At 42.6% G+C, this 15,899-nt stretch overlaps 1 protein-coding gene and 1 long non-coding RNA gene across 2 annotated transcripts in view; one reads left to right on the forward strand and one right to left on the reverse strand.

Moving 5' to 3' along the window:
• On the reverse strand, positions 1 to 13,762 carry LOC134490968 (uncharacterized). Its single transcript, XR_010067265.1, has 2 exons — positions 13,633 to 13,762; positions 1 to 168 (listed from the first exon to the last, which is right to left on the reverse strand). It is a non-coding gene; the product is annotated as an uncharacterized LOC134490968 (long non-coding RNA).
• The window catches only part of DCAF15 (DDB1 and CUL4 associated factor 15), a 24,723-nt gene continuing 22,565 nt past the window's right edge, over positions 13,742 to 15,899 (forward strand). The window contains exon 1 of the mRNA XM_063294363.1: positions 13,742 to 13,914. Within this exon, the coding sequence (XP_063150433.1) occupies positions 13,798 to 13,914 (117 nt within the window). The 5' untranslated portion in view covers positions 13,742 to 13,797. The remainder of the gene's footprint in view (positions 13,915 to 15,899) is intronic.

The raw sequence follows: 15,899 nt of genomic DNA on the forward strand, positions 1-15,899 counted from the left end.
TGACATATAAGATGGCAATTATATTAGCATTGTATGCATTTTTGTACAGATCCTGCTTCCAGAAGCACTTAAAAGACCTCTATGGAAGTACAGAAATCTACTTCTTAGACCGCGACAGCATGAATGTTCTCACTCAGCCAGATGGCACCAACATCTGCTTCTTCAGCTCTGGAAGAGAAACCACAGAACACTGTCACTTCTGCCTTGAGATTTAATAGCCAAATTTAATTTAGTCACCAAATGTCCCAGTCTCCTCTCTTCCCTCCAAATGCACACACTTAGGAATACCACAGATCAAACATATGGCATCTTGGCCATATATTTAAGAGCATGCAACTCAATATGGGGAATAAAAAAAGGCTTATCTTCATTGTTTGTCCTGAACATAACCATTCCTGCTAAGGCTGCAAGACATTTGGATATTATTCCATTCTATGGAGTTAAGTCTTTTGAGGATGGAAACAGACCCTTAGTGATTTACTGTCTGTCTTGACAATTACCCTTTCCTCTCAGAAGCCTAAAATGTTACTAGCAATGCTGTGCCACATGGAATCATACAGTAACCTTAAACTAAATCATGGTTGGTTTAACCAAGTTATTGAATAAACTCCAATCTCTGGGTTCAGTCAACTAAGCCATAATGTGGTTTCTTTGTAACTTGGTACGTTCTGTGAACCCAGACACAGCCATAGGTTCAAACTCTGAACCAGAGCCAGATGCCAACACCATTCTGTATGCATTCTGGCAATACTAGTATAGGATCTAATCAATAATGTCACCAAGAATATCAGGCTCCTACACTTGCTCATCTTCCAATGTCATTTATTTATTTTATTTCCTGGGCCACCCAATCACCCAATATATTTTATATCAGATATAAGTCTAATATCACTAATGGCGCTACTCAAAACCAGTGCTTTAACATTAACTGACCTCAAGGTGGCTAGACTCAAGCAAAGTACATCAAGGGTAGATTTCCCCATCAAAGAGGTGAGTACAATATATCAAAGCGTTCAGCTCTTATCTCCTGTGGTTTGAGCAAAGACAAAGGATTCTGTTTTAACCATCCAGTGCAACAGTTTCTTTTATGCCCAGCAATAATTTCTTTACCTTTGGCAACCACATATACCTACAAATCAGTGGCACAGCCATGGGACTTTGCATGGCTCCACAACACGCCATCTTCATAGCTGACGTAGAAAAAACTTCCTCAACTCTTACCCCCCAAGACCCCTCTTTTATTTGAAATTCACTGATGAAATTTTCATCATTTGGACCCACTGAAAACTTAGCCTTAGTATATCTACAGAACAAGCACACTTCCTTGATGCCACAGTAAAACTATACAATGGACACAAACACCACATTATACAGAAAACGTATACTGTAGATCTTCATGCATATCTATGTGCTTTCAGCTTCTGCCCAGAACATACCACCAAATCTATCCTCTATAGTCAGACTCTGAGCTACAAATGTATTTGATCTGACTCACTCAACAGAGATGCTCAACTGATGGAATTAATCTAGGCATTCAGGAGACTGAGCTACCACCCAGTGAAATCAACAGACAAATTAACAGAGCCAAATCGATTCCCAGGGACGACCAATTAAAAGATAGGCCACAAAAACAGAACAAGAGAACACCACTCTCCTCACCTACAGCTCACAGTTCAAGCCCTTCAAATGCATTATATAATAAGCCACAACCCATACTGGGGAATGACACTGCACTTTCTCAAGCTCTGGGTGGCAAGCCCATACTTGCACACAGACAACTACTCAACCTGAAGCAGATTCTCACAAGGAAAACAATAGGAAAATGATACTACCATGGGAACCAGACCTTGCAACAAACTCAGATATATGTTTTGCTCCTACATTTACACCAACAGCACCACGACAGACCCCAAAACCTTCACACAAAATTAGAGGGATCTTCCTATGCTCTTCCTCTGGTGTGACATATTCGATCATCTGCCAGTAATGCCCATCTGGACAAACAGGTCACACTTTGTGCAAAAGAATTAATGGACACAAATGGACATCAGGCCTCAAAACAGAGACAAAGTAACACTTTCCAAGGACACTTTATTACAGATTTCAAAGTAGTCATTCTGGGAAAAAAGAAGCTTTACCAGTACAATCGAGACTTACGTATCAAAAGGTTTCAGGCTATTTCAGAAGGTCTTAACAAACACAATGGATTTTTACAACATTGCAACTGTTAATTGATGAGGCAGCACTTACAACTTGTCTTACATGTAACCTGCATCTGCATATCCACCCTGTCTCCCTGCAACTTCCCCCCTCACCTCATCCCAATTTAAATCTGACATCATTTAGCCATTCCATGCATCTGATGAAGTGAGCTGTTGCTCATGAAAATTTATGCTTTTTAACGATGCTGGTTTGAAAATGTGCTATCAGGCTTCTTCTGACTTTTGGCTATCATATATTAATATGGTTCTCATCTTGCAACAGAGAGCCAGTTTGGTGTAGTGGTTAAGGCCCCAGGCTAGAAACTGGCAGACTGTGAGTTCTAGTCCTGCCTTAGGCACAAAACCAGCTGGGTGACCTTGGGCCAGCCACTCTCTCTCAGCCCTAGGAAGGAGGCAAGGGCAAACCACTTCTGAAATCTTGCCAAGAAAACTGCAGGGATTTGTCCAGGCAGTCACCAGGAGTCAACACTGACTCAAAGGCACCCCCCTCTTGCAGTGCCAACAAGAGACAATTATCACTTTTTAAATTTCATTTCCTTTTTACTTCAATATTTGCAATTGATCCATCCACCCAAAGTTTTATCTAGGTGCACCTATCTCAAGATAACATTAATTACATCTGATGAAGATGATATAAAAGTTTATTCCAAAATAAATAAATACCTTAATCTATAAAAGACTAGAATATTCTTTATTTTGACCCCTAATGTACATCTCTGGCATTAAGATAAGTGTGACTAAAAACAGGATGTTGAGCAGACATCTCTCTCTTTTTCTCTCTCAAAACACTAGAATGCACAATCACTCAGCAAAATTGATGGGTGGTTGATTCAAGATAGACAAAAGGAAGTTCTTTTTTGCACAACGTACAATTAACTGTGCTTGAATTTGCTGCCATAAAATGTGGTAACAGCCACAGGCTATTTAAAACAGGACTACACAAGTTTGTGGAATAAAAGTCTTTCAACATTAGCTATGATTGCTTAAAGGAATGTCCATATTTAAAGGAAGCTTACCTCCAAATACTGGCTATTGGAGAATAAGCAGTAGGAACGGGCTTTTGCACAAGTGCTCTGTTTGTGGGCCTTGTGCTCTGCAGTGGCATCTGGCTAGCCATTATTAGAATCAGGGAGCTGGATTAAATGGTCCTAATCCTAATGGGTTCTTTGTGCTCGAATAACATTCCCCGCAGGAAAACTCATTCGGTATCTTTAACAGATGCTTGGAAGGAAGTTGTCCTGGGTTGCTTCTTCCATCATTGTAGCTGCACCAGAGAAGCAGCATGATTAAAAAACCCAAGTTCTGCTAGCAAATGAAGTACTGCACCCTAGACATACTATGGTATAAAGCAAAGCAATTGCAATTTTACTGAAAGCATCCCCAGCCTTTCTCTCTCAAGGCTTGATGTGTCCCAAAGGTGCCAGGCAACTCATCTTTGGGAAGTAATGAATTATGTAATGAGACAGTCTGTAAAAAAGAGCTGGTGGTTCTGGTTTTTCTGACTGTCATGCACATTTATACAACTCTGAATATTGATGCCCAATATTCCCAAAGAAGCTGGAACTATCACTTGTAATTTCCTGAAAATTATGTATAAGAGAATGCTGTAAAGTGATGGGCAGGGGCTCAACTTTACTTGGCTCCTACATGAGGTTTAATCTGAACCATGGCTAAGTTCCAGAAGTTCTGTGCCAACACTCAGCCCCAAAATACATAAGCTGGATGTTAACATATTTACACTGCAGTGCTCAGCTATGTATATAAACTGTCTCCCAAAACGGTAAATTAAAACAATACATCTTGTGATCTGTTAGGCCTTATCCAGACATTTCTTCTAGATAAGGAAAAATTACTGCAATTTAGTACTCTGTGTGTGTGTGTGTGTGTGCGTGTGTGTGTATGGGTGAAATATCAAGCCAGCAGCAAGTAGCAGCATCTAGTTGAATTCAGTTGAGACTGAAAAGCTAAACAGCGTTGGATCTGGTTGGTTCTTGGATGGAAAAACACCAAGGGAATCCTGGAGCGTAGGCTAGCTTGGAAAAACAAAAGTACATCTTGAAAGTAGGCAGTGACAACCCATTTCCTTATTATTGTCAAGAAAACTACACTGATGTCTCCAGTTAGTCACGAGGAGTCAGACTTGACTTGAGGGAAGTTTTATTTAACAGAGAAGCAGTAGGCATACAGCAGATCTTACATCAACTCTAAATTTATTCCTATTTCTTATAGGATACACTTTTCTTCATGGCCTCATATAGCCAAACATTACTCAGTTAACATACTGAAGTTCGCCAGGTGTTTCAACCCCACCCCCCTTTTGGCAGTTTCAGCAGGCACCAAGATCAAGAAGTTTAATACATCTGTGACAGACAGCTTACACACAGTTGCATTTGGCTTGATGAGTCACAATCTATTATGAAGTTCAGTCTGAAAAGGGCAATCTGTTGTTTTCAGAAAATGGTCTAGCACTGAAAAGTTTAGCTAGGAACACAAAGATTTATTCTAGGAATAAGTCCTATCAAAAAAGGAAAAATCCTTCCAGTAAACATGCATAGGATTGCACAGTAAATAAGCCAATGATCTCTGTTTCCCCAAATGGCCAAATCCTGTATCGCATGGGGTGCTGTTAAGAACGTTCAGCAACAGAACCTTTATAAATTACGCCCTTCCTTTCTAGTTATGCCCTTTCCTGGATCAGGAGGCCCTTCACACAGTCACTCATGCCCTGGTCATCTCCCATATAGATTACTGCAATGCGCTCTACATGGGGCTACCCTTGAAGAGTATCCAGAAGCTACAGCTGGTCCAAAATGCATCCGCGTGGGCAATTTTTGGTGCCCCTAGATCGGCACATATTACACCATTGCTTCGTGGGCTGCATTGGGTACCAGTCTGCTTCCAGGTACAATTCAAGGTGTTGGTTATTACCTTTAAAGCCCTTCATGGCATGGGCCCAGGGTACCTGAGGGAGTGTGTCATCCCCATTGCATCAATCTGTCCCACCCGATCATGCAGAGAGGGCATGTTACAGACCCTGTCTGTAAGAGAATTCCATCTGGCGGGGTCCAGGAAGCGGGCCTTCTCTGCAGTGGCTCCTGCCCTCTGGAACATCCTTCCCCCAGAGATAAGACAGATTTCATCTCTTGTGGCCTTCCGAAAAGAACTAAAAACCCAGTTTTGCCACCTTGCTTGGGGTGGGAAGGGAAAGGAAGTTAACCCCTGGAGATGGTTAGCGCCCTAAAATGGCCCCTTCAGATACACGTGAGTGATATTCCAACTATCATCGTCATCTGGATTGTATTCTGTATTTATGTTCAGTATTATATTTGTATTTATATTTATTTATGGTATTTTAATGCTTTTATCTCTGTTGTAAACTACCCAGAGTCCCCCTTTGGGGGGAGATGGGCGGTGGCAAAATTTAATAAACAAACAAACAAACAAACGTTAAATGAAACAAAGATGGTGTGGTTTCCAGAAGGCTAGCCATATCTGTCTGTTTTAGCAAACCCAAAAAAGAGTCTTATGATTCTTTGAACAGTAACACTTCTATGGATTTTAGCATACTCTGTTTTCTGGATTTTGTATTAGTTAGATTAACCCAAGGGACGCGGTGGCGCTGCGGGTTAAACCGCTGAGCTGCCGATCGGAAGGTCGGCGGTTCGAAACCGCGCGGCGGGGTGAGCTCCCGTTGCTCGTCCCAGCTCCTGCACACCAAGCAGTTCGAAAACATGCAAATGTGAGTAGATTAATTGGTACCGCTTCGGCGGGAAGGTAACCGGCCACATGACCACGGACGGGTCCTTAGGGACAACGCCGGCTCCAAGGCTTAGAAACGGAGATGAGCACCGCCCCCTAGAGTCAGACACGACTGGACTTTACGTCAAGGGAAACCTTTACCTTTACTTTACTAGATTAACCCAGTTATCAGGTTGGAGAAATACCAGAAGTGTTACAGGGTTAAGCTTAATTTGCCAGAAAAGGGATTGAATTTTCTAAAGATTGCCAAACAGTAACATCTGACTAGCTGGCTTGAAAGTCCTATTTATAACTTCCTTTTCTGTCTTGGCTAAACTGATGGAGATATAAACACACTTTTTTTTTTTTGTTATTCAGTATTTTGCTCTCGGTCCTTCCATTACACTCTCTCCTGTTTGTCAGCATACTCCGCACTGTGACAGACCATGAGGTATACAACTATGACTTCATCAAATGATATCTATAGTACTGAAACATATATTCCAACATTATCAGGTTACCAAAATAAATAAAATAAAATAACAGAATATTTTTACCCTCTGTCACAAAATATTGTGATAAGGAGTTGAGCACAAGGCAAAGATTGGATTAAATACAAAATTCACATACATGAAATAGGTTGAGAGAGCATGGAGGTTTTGATGGAAATAAGTGTGTGCAAATGGACAAAACAAAGTTGTGAGAACCTCAGATAAAATTGAGGCTGCATTCAATCAACATGCTAAGTCAAATGTGCTTGTTTGTTACTGTATGAGCCAAACCACTGTTTGTAAACCATAATGTATGATATAGTGTATTATGCAAACTCAGGTAACTGTAATTTATACAATAAACTGTTAAAGCAAACCATGATTTAGTGTGTTATGTGATTGTGCTCTAGAAAAAAAAGAGATTTTCACTAATAGCCAGGAACACAAGTGTGAACATAAGAATATAAATTTGAATATGCAACAAAAAAGAGAGATAACAAGAGAGGCAAAAAGCAAATTACTTAATGGAAGATTGACAGAATAATTGGAATCTCTGAACTTGAACAAACCAATCAAATACAGTATATGTTTATGTTAAGTGTTCTAAGTAAAGCTCTCTGTTGTATATATAATTAAATAACACAGTAGTTATGCTTCACAAATGAATGGAAAGATAAAGGGTGTGGAAAAGGCTATACATTTTTTTTCTTTACTGTAATTCTGAAAGCTCAGTAAAACATAACATTTTAAAAAACTGTGGGGTAAGATGAGTGTCTTTGTATAAGAGGAGGGAAACTTCCCTGGCAGCAAAAATATATTTAGAAAAGCAACGCTCTATGTGGTTGAAGTAAACCTTACTGAATCTTGTATGGTTTATTCCCAAGTAAGTATATATAACAAGGCGGTCTAAGGCTCGCTCTCTATAAGCTGTAAAATATTATATGTCACTGCTGTAATTGAGAATCTAACCCAGAAATCCTAACTCCTGTCTGAGTTTCTTTGTTCTAATTCATCAGATTCAGTTTTCCAGTCTGGGAGGAAGCCACAGATGGCAATCAGTCAGGCCCTTCATATGTTCTAATTTTAAGAGGTTATGGTTTAAATCCTGAAATTTTTGTAGATTATTGCCAATTTCCTGTGTGTTTCTCAATATATAACTAGCTCCAGCCCAGTATTGACACTACCAGGATTTCTTGGGCCAGACATCAGAATTCTTACAGGCACAGGCTTTTTTTGGTCCAGTTAAACATCTTGACTTAATGGCTATGTTTATGCAACACATGAAGCCACAATCTATCAATCACATTTTTGATGCAAGCCTTAAAAAATGGGTTAAATGAGCAAACTACAATTGAGTTAACCATGGGTGTTATGAGAACACACCACTGAAACGTATCTATATACAGACTATGGGCATATCCACACCACTTAAGCTGCTCCTGTCCTATGCTCATGCCAGTTTGATTCTAAACCAGCTTAATCTGGTCCAGACTGAGACACTGTGGCAACAGTTTACAAGGTATTCAGTCTAGACTGCAGGTTACCACTTCCTTCCATTGGATACTTCCAAAGCTGCTCTATGGATGACATTCCACAGTCTGCCCAAAATATGGATGACCTGTTGGCCTTTAGGAAGGCCTTGAAGATCTAATTCTTCTCCCAGGTACTGGACTAGGTGTGGTGTTATCGGAGCTCATTTTTAATGATTTGAATGTGAGTTGCCCCTAGTCGATGTGTTTTAATGATTTCTGCTCTTTTTTAGCCCTCTGTTAGCCACCCAGAATCACATGGCAAGAAGACAGCCATACAAATTGAAATAACAAATAAATACATTGTCCTGCTCTGTACCTCCCACATTTCTTTTCCTTAGAATCAATGGCCAGCTGCTTTCCTTTTTGGATATATATCCTTTTATATATATAAGTAAACAAAGTTAAGTTGAATTTTTATATATATAAAAGCACTGAAATGCAGATACATGCAGACACAACAAGCAGCTAAAAAAATTATCTCCGGCATGCACACTGATGTTTCTATACCTCCATTTACCAGTGCTGCAGAAATAACAGAGCAGTTAAGATCTTTGGTTAGCATAGAGGTTACTGGTTTGAAATCCAGTGGGAATTTCTTTTTTCTTTAATGACAGCTTTTCTTTGCTCAACTAGGTAGTTTCCCCCCCACTCCTGTTTTTTAAAAATAAATCCTGAGTTTTATCATTTTAACTCTTTTTCAGTAACCTGAAATAGCAGGGTTTCATGCCAGCTTCCAAAGAACCCAAACAATACTATGAGCTTTCTGGGAGCTATGCGTAAAACTCTCCCACCTCAGGGGACTGGGAAACTGGGAAAATCCTTGACATTAAAAGAAAAAGAAAAGGCCTGGGGGAAAACTACCTACCTGTGCTCAGTGCAAATCTTAACCACTGTGCTATTACAGCAGTGCTGATAATAAGGAACGGTATAGAACCTCTCTGAATGCATGATAAGCATTGGCTCAGCTGAAGAAGCAATACTTCTCAAAATCAGCCAATGCACTGCTGAGCTCAGCCTGCAACCAACTGAAGTGTTCTAGCCCAAACAAACAAGAGCACTTAAGGGAATAGAACAAGGAAAATATACTTTGGAAATGGAGAAAAAAAGTGCCTTGAAGTTGTTTTGAAGGTGAATAGGGGATTAATAGAGGGTGACATCATCCACTACTACTGTGGAAAAATGGCTGCCTACCCATTCTGGCAACAGGGTGGCCAGGCAGTGCAGATAAGCCCTAAACAATATCTGCAAAACAGTCTTGGCTAGTGTTAGTAACCTGTCCCATCTTCATTCAGGCACTGTTCAATATATTAAAAGAAATTTCCACAGTCCTTAGTTTGACTGATCATCACTTGGTGCCGTTGCAAATCTATCTTTCCCAGTTGAAGGATGACAGAAGCTTGGGAAACAGGAATTGCTACATCCTTGTAACTCCAACTACAACCTGCTATAGCACTTGCTACTATCAGGAGGGAAATTTAAATTCAGGTGATATGACAGAGAAGTTCTTTAAGCAATTTTTGTACTTGTATTCATCAATCAGTATGTGCATTTAAAAACAAAACACATGTATTAAGAAGCACTAGCTACAGCATTTACAATAATAGAGGGCACTTCAAGTTAACAGACCAAGTGGGAGCTTGTGCAGTTTGGGAGAAATAAATATTTTTAATATAAAATAATTACCGTGATTTACTTTGGGCTCAGATCAGTACAGGATACACACAGGATACACACTCAAACAAATAAATACTGTAAAATGGGTAGCTTTAGGAAGTTTCTGTCAGTATGTATGATCCTTGACATTACCATGCCATTACAAATAAAAGCAGGTCCATAAAACAAAAGAAAGCAAGTTAAGTCAAGCAACAATTACATAGTTCCTAACAGAAGTAATGCAAGGTAAGGAGAATCAAATGGTTTCTCAGCCATTGGAGCTATCCTACCATCCATTCTGCAGAATTTAAGGCTTTCTAAATACACAGTTCTTCAGCAAAGGATCGTTACCTTGTCGTGGTGCTGGAGCTTGAGCACCTCAATGATGCCATGAGCTAAACCGTGAAGGGCCACCCAAGACGGAAAGGTCATGACAGAGAGGTCAGACTAAATGCGATCCCTGGGGAAGGTAATGGCAACCCACCCCAGTATTCTTGCCATGAAAACTAAATGGATCAGTACAACCAGAGATATGTCGGTATACCATCGGAAGATGAGACCCCCAGGTCGGAAGATGGTCAAAATGCTACTGGGGAGGAACAGAGGATGAGTTCAACTAGCCCCAGACGTGATGACGCAGCTAGCTCAAAGCCGAAAGGACGGTTAGCGGCCGACGGTGCTGGTGGTGAACGGCGAATCCGATGTTCTAAGGATCAACACACCATAGGAACCTGGAATGTAAGATCTATGAGCCAGGGCAAATTGGATGTGGTTATTGGTGAGATGTCAAGATTAAAGATAGACATTTTGGGCATCAGTGAACTGAAATGGACTGGAATGGGCCACTTCACATCAAATGACCACCAGATCTACTACTGTGGACAAGAGGACCACAGAAGAAATGGAGTAGCCTTCATAATTAATAGTCAAGTGGCTAAAGCAGTGCTTGGATACAATCCAAAAAACGATAGAATGATCTCAATTCGAATTCAGGGCAAGCCATCTAACATCACAGTGATCCAAATATACGCCCCAACCACAGATGCTGAAGAAGCTGAAGTAGAGCAGTTCTATGAGGATCTGCAGCACCTACTGGACAACATGCCTAAAAGAGATGTTATTTTCATCACGGGAGACTGGAATGCTAAGGTGGGCAGTCAGATGACACCTGGAATTACAGGTAAGCATGGCCTGGGAGAACAAAACGAAGCAGGACATAGGCTGACAGAATTTTGCCAAGACAACTCACTCTGCATAACGAACACTCTCTTCCAACAACCTAAGAGACGGCTTTATACATGGACTTCACCAGATGGACAACACCGAAATCAGATTGACTACATCCTTTGCAGCCAAAGGTGGCGGTCATCTATACAGTCGGTAAAAACAAGACCTGGAGCTGACTGTAGTTCTGATCACGAACTTCTTCTTGCACAATTTAGGATCAGACTAAAGAGATTAGGGAAGACCCACAGATCAGCTAGATATGAGCTCACTAATATCCCTCAGGAATATGCAGTGGAGGTAAAGAATCGATTTAAGGGACTGGACTTAGTAGATAGGGTCCTGGAAGAACTCTGGACAGAAGTTCGCAACATTGTTCAGGAGGCGGCAACAAAATACATCCCAAAGAAAGAGAAAACCAAGGAGGCAAAATGGCTGTCCGCTGAGACACTAGAAGTAGCCCAAGAAAGAAGGAAAGCAAAAGGCAACAGTGATAGGGGGAGATATGCCCAATTAAATGCAAAATTCCAGAGGTTAGCCAGAAGAGATAAGGAATTATTTTTAAACAAGCAATGCGCGGAAGTGGAAGAAGACAATAGAATAGGAAGGACAAGAGACCTCTTCCAGAACATTAGAAACATTGGAGGTAAATTCCAGGCAAAAATGGGTATGATCAAAAACAAAGATGGCAAGGACCTAACAGAAGAAGAAGAGATCAAGAAAAGATGGCAAGAATATACGGAAGATCTGTATAGGAAGGATAACAATATTGGGGATAGCTTTGACGGTGTGGTCAGTGAGCTAGAGCCAGACATCCTGAAGAGTGAGGTTGAATGGGCCTTAAGAAGCATTGCTAATAACAAGGCAGCAGGAGACGACGGCATCCCAGCTGAACTGTTCAAAATCTTGCAAGATGATGCTGTCAAGGTAATGCATGCTATATGCCAGCAAATTTGGAAAACACAGGAATGGCCATCAGATTGGAAAAAATCAACTTACATCCCCATACCAAAAAAGGGAAACACTAAAGAATGTTCAAACTATCGAACAGTGGCACTCATTTCACATGCCAGTAAGGTAATGCTCAAGGTCCTGCAAGGTAGACTTCAGCAATTCATGGAGCGAGAATTGCCAGATGTACAAGCTGGGTTTAGAAAAGGCAGAGGAACTAGGGACCAAATTGCCAATATCTGCTGGATAATGGAAAAAGCCAGGGAGTTTCAGAAAAACATCTATTTCTGTTTTATTGACTATTCTAAAGCCTTTGACTGTGTGGACCATAACAAATTGTGGCAAGTTCTTAGCGGTATGGGGATACCAAGTCATCTTGTATGCCTCCTGAAGAATCTGTATAACAACCAAGTAGCAACAGTAAGAACAGACCACGGAACAACGGACTGGTTTAAGATTGGGAAAGGAGTACGGCAGGGCTGCATACTCTCACCCTACCTATTCGACTTGTATGCAGAACACATCATGCGACATGCTGGGCTTGAGGAATCCAAGGCTGGAGTTAAAATCGCTGGAAGAAACATTAACAATCTCAGATATGCAGATGATACCACTTTGATGGCTGAAAGCGAAGAGGAACTGAGGAGCCTTATGATGAAGGTGAAAGAAGAAAGTGCAAAAGCTGGCTTGAAACTAAACCTCAAAAAAACCAAGATTATGGCAACCAGCTTGATCGATAACTGGCAAATAGAGGGAGAAAATGTAGAAGCAGTGAAAGACTTTGTATTTCTAGGTGTGAAGATTACTGCAGATGCTGACTGCAGTCAGGAAATCAGAAGACGCTTAATCCTTGGGAGAAGAGCAATGACAAATCTCGATAAAATAGTTAAGAGCAGAGACATCACACTGACAACAAAGGTCCGCATTGTTAAAGCAATGGTGTTCCCCGTAGTAACATATGGCTGCGAGAGCTGGACCATAAGGAAGGCTGAGAGAAGGAAGATCGATGCTTTTGAACTGTGGTGTTGGAGGAAAATTCTGAGAGTGCCTTGGACTGCAAGAAGATCAAACCAGTCCATCCTCCAGGAAATAAAGCCAGACTGCTCACTTGAGGGAATGATATTAAAGGCAAAACTGAAATACTTTGGCCACACAATGAGAAGACAGGACACCCTGGAGAAGATGCTGATGCTAGGAAGAGTGGAGGGCAAAAGGAAGAGGGGCCGACCAAGGGCAAGGTGGATGGATGATATTCTAGAGGTGACAGACTCGTCCCTGGGGGAGCTGGGGGTGTTGACGACCGACAGGAAGCTCTGGCGTGGGCTGGTCCATGAAGTCACGAAGAGTCGGAAGCGACTGAATGAATAAACAACAACAAATACACAGTTCCCTGTAAGCAGAAGATTAGTTAAATTACAGAGGGTTAGAATCGCTCTTTGTCATGCATTAAGTTTCTACTCCATATTCCTTTGGTTTGTTAAAGTGGTCCCATCTGAAACCACACAGCCCATTCTAATACCTCAGTACTCTATAACGCCTTGTTTCTAGTCCACTCCTTGCTGTGGTCCTTGCTTGAGAGGATGCACAGGCCGAGCCTTGTTACTACGGCAACATAATTCTTTCTTTCTCTCTGTCTTTTCTATCCTGCGTTGCGTCTGAGAACTCAGGGAGGCGTAGCCTATTCTCGTTCCCTTCTGAAACTGAAAGGCAGTTTCGCCAATAGAGATCCAGCAAAAGATCTGGCAGGAGTGAGCGCTCGCTTAAACTGTGACTGTGCGGTGGGACAGGAGAGTATTGTGGCTGAGTGACAGTTATATTCACCAATGACGACTAAGAGAAGAGACGAAGTTCCGCGCAAGATCTAATCGACGCTTGTTCACGTGTGAAGGCTGGCCAATTAGCAAGGGCAGAACGGCGTCGGCGTGGGCGGTCTCTCGAGGGAGGAGAGGGGGCCGTAGCGGCGAACGGCAGAGGAGGTGGAGGAAAATGGCGCCGAGCTCGAAATCGGAGCGGGGCGCCGCCTCGGGAGGAAAGCGGGGATCGGCGGAGTTGGGGCGCGGGGCTCGGCGGGAGCACGTCGTAAGGCAGCTCGAGCGCATCAAGGTGAGTGGAAGCAGCAGCCGGAGAGGAAAGGGTGGGTTGGTGCTCGGAAGATACCTAGCTGGTGGAGAAACAGACGGCGAGAGAGGACCAAAGGTAAAGGGATTAATGTCTCTATAGGATTAATGTCTCTATAGGAAGGAAGGCTTTGGTAACGCTATTTCGAGCATTACGGTGAAAGCAGTTTGCGTGGTTCATACCTGGTCCTTACTTGTGTTTGCCGGCGGTTCGGCTGCAGTCGCTCTTTGACACCGGGGACGCGTTGGTTCTTCCACGAGTAGCTAAGGGAGCAAGTGAGTTGAGGTGCGGTAGGAAGAAGTTGGGGGACAGGGAGCGGAGTCGTGGCGAGGGACCCGCAGCCGCTCTGACCTTTTCCTTTCTTTATCTGTACCGAGTTCTGGTTTGCCAAGTTTTGTTTCACCGGACTTTTCGCTTTACCGGACTCTTCTTAATGCGTGGACTGGAGAAACAGAGGACGTTGACTTTGACATGATCTGTGACCAACATTGGTTTATGTTTGTGGGAAATCAGGGAGAGGAGGTGTGAATGGTCGGTTGCTAGATCATGGAAGCATGGCACCCCCTCTTGTTACTGAGTGCAGGAGCAACCGGGGAGATTCCTATGATCTGTCGGAGGAGTGAGGGTAGTTGGTTGGGTTCTATGGCCTAGGAGGATGAGTATCAGTGCAGGATGGGGTTGGAGGGAGATGAGACGACTGGCAGTTCCATCAAGGTCGTAGCAGATAGAAACCAACACGGAAATCCGAGGGCAGGCTACTCTCAGGATCAGTGGGGCTGATGGTTGAAATTGGTCCCCCCTGCCAGCCCTGAGTATTCATTTTTGATGCCAGGTCACTGGATCCTTGGTGGCCCTAGACCCTGACTGCTGTTGTTGAGTGGGAGGTCAGTATGTAATAAAGCCACCCTTATGCATGATTTGATCATGGACGAAACAGCCAATTTGGCATGTTGATTGATACCTGAGTGGCCCCAAATGGGGAGTTCTTGAAGATATGCCCACCTGGCTTTCAAGTTTGGCACTGGCCTTAAGGCCAGGGGAGGCTGCGTGGGGTGATGATTGTCATCTGCAGTGCTTTAATGGTTTTCAGGGGCTTTGCTCAGCAAATAACCAGATGTGAGACTCTTTAGCTTAAGTTGGGCTCTAGGGAGCAGTTTGATTTGTTGCTACTGTACCAATTTCTGTGACTGAGCTGCTTGATTCCATTGCTGAGATGGCAGTGGGGTACCCAAAGCATTTATGTATTCGATTTGATGCTGCACAACTCCAAACAAGTTCTTGGAGACTTTTAACTTGCTCCCAAATGACATTGAAACTGGAGCAGTTCAGGGTTTCATGGCAACTATAGACCTGACCCTAAGTGTTGAAGGCCCAACATGTTGCACACAAGATGTGATTTTTATCTTGGTATAGTTGCAGCATAATCTGGTGGTGGAAGACACTACGGTCAGTCTTTTGCCATGGTCTGATCACTCTCTGATTGCTCTTCAACTTACCACCACTGGCCTCTCTCCTTCCCCCACCCTTAGGTTTTTCCCAGAGGATCTGGTAGACAGTTCAGTTGAGGTCTTAGTTATTGCCTGGAATGGGCATTTGATGAAAGCCTTGGATCAGATTGCTCCTATGCGGCCTCTCACTGTGCATTGATCCTGGGGTGTTCCTTGGTACTCTAAGGAATGAAACACCAGAAGAGATGCCTAGAACACTGCTGGAGGAAGACCAAGAGTGAATCCAACCAAGCACAAATGAGAGCCCATATCAAGAAATACATTGTGGCAATAAGAGTGGCAAAATACTGTTATTTTTCTGCTGTTATTGTGTCCATCGATAGCCAGACAATGGCCCTCTTCAAGGTGACCCATTCCCTCCTGGGAAAGGATGAGTCACAGGGCCACGTGCATAGCCACTGTGAAGAATACTCTAGTCTTCTGGTGGATAAAGTTGTTCAGATTCACTTTGAGCTGGATTCC

This window comes from Candoia aspera, chromosome 2, assembly GCF_035149785.1.
Source record: "Candoia aspera isolate rCanAsp1 chromosome 2, rCanAsp1.hap2, whole genome shotgun sequence".
In the NCBI taxonomy this organism is placed as follows: Eukaryota; Metazoa; Chordata; class Lepidosauria; order Squamata; family Boidae; genus Candoia; species Candoia aspera.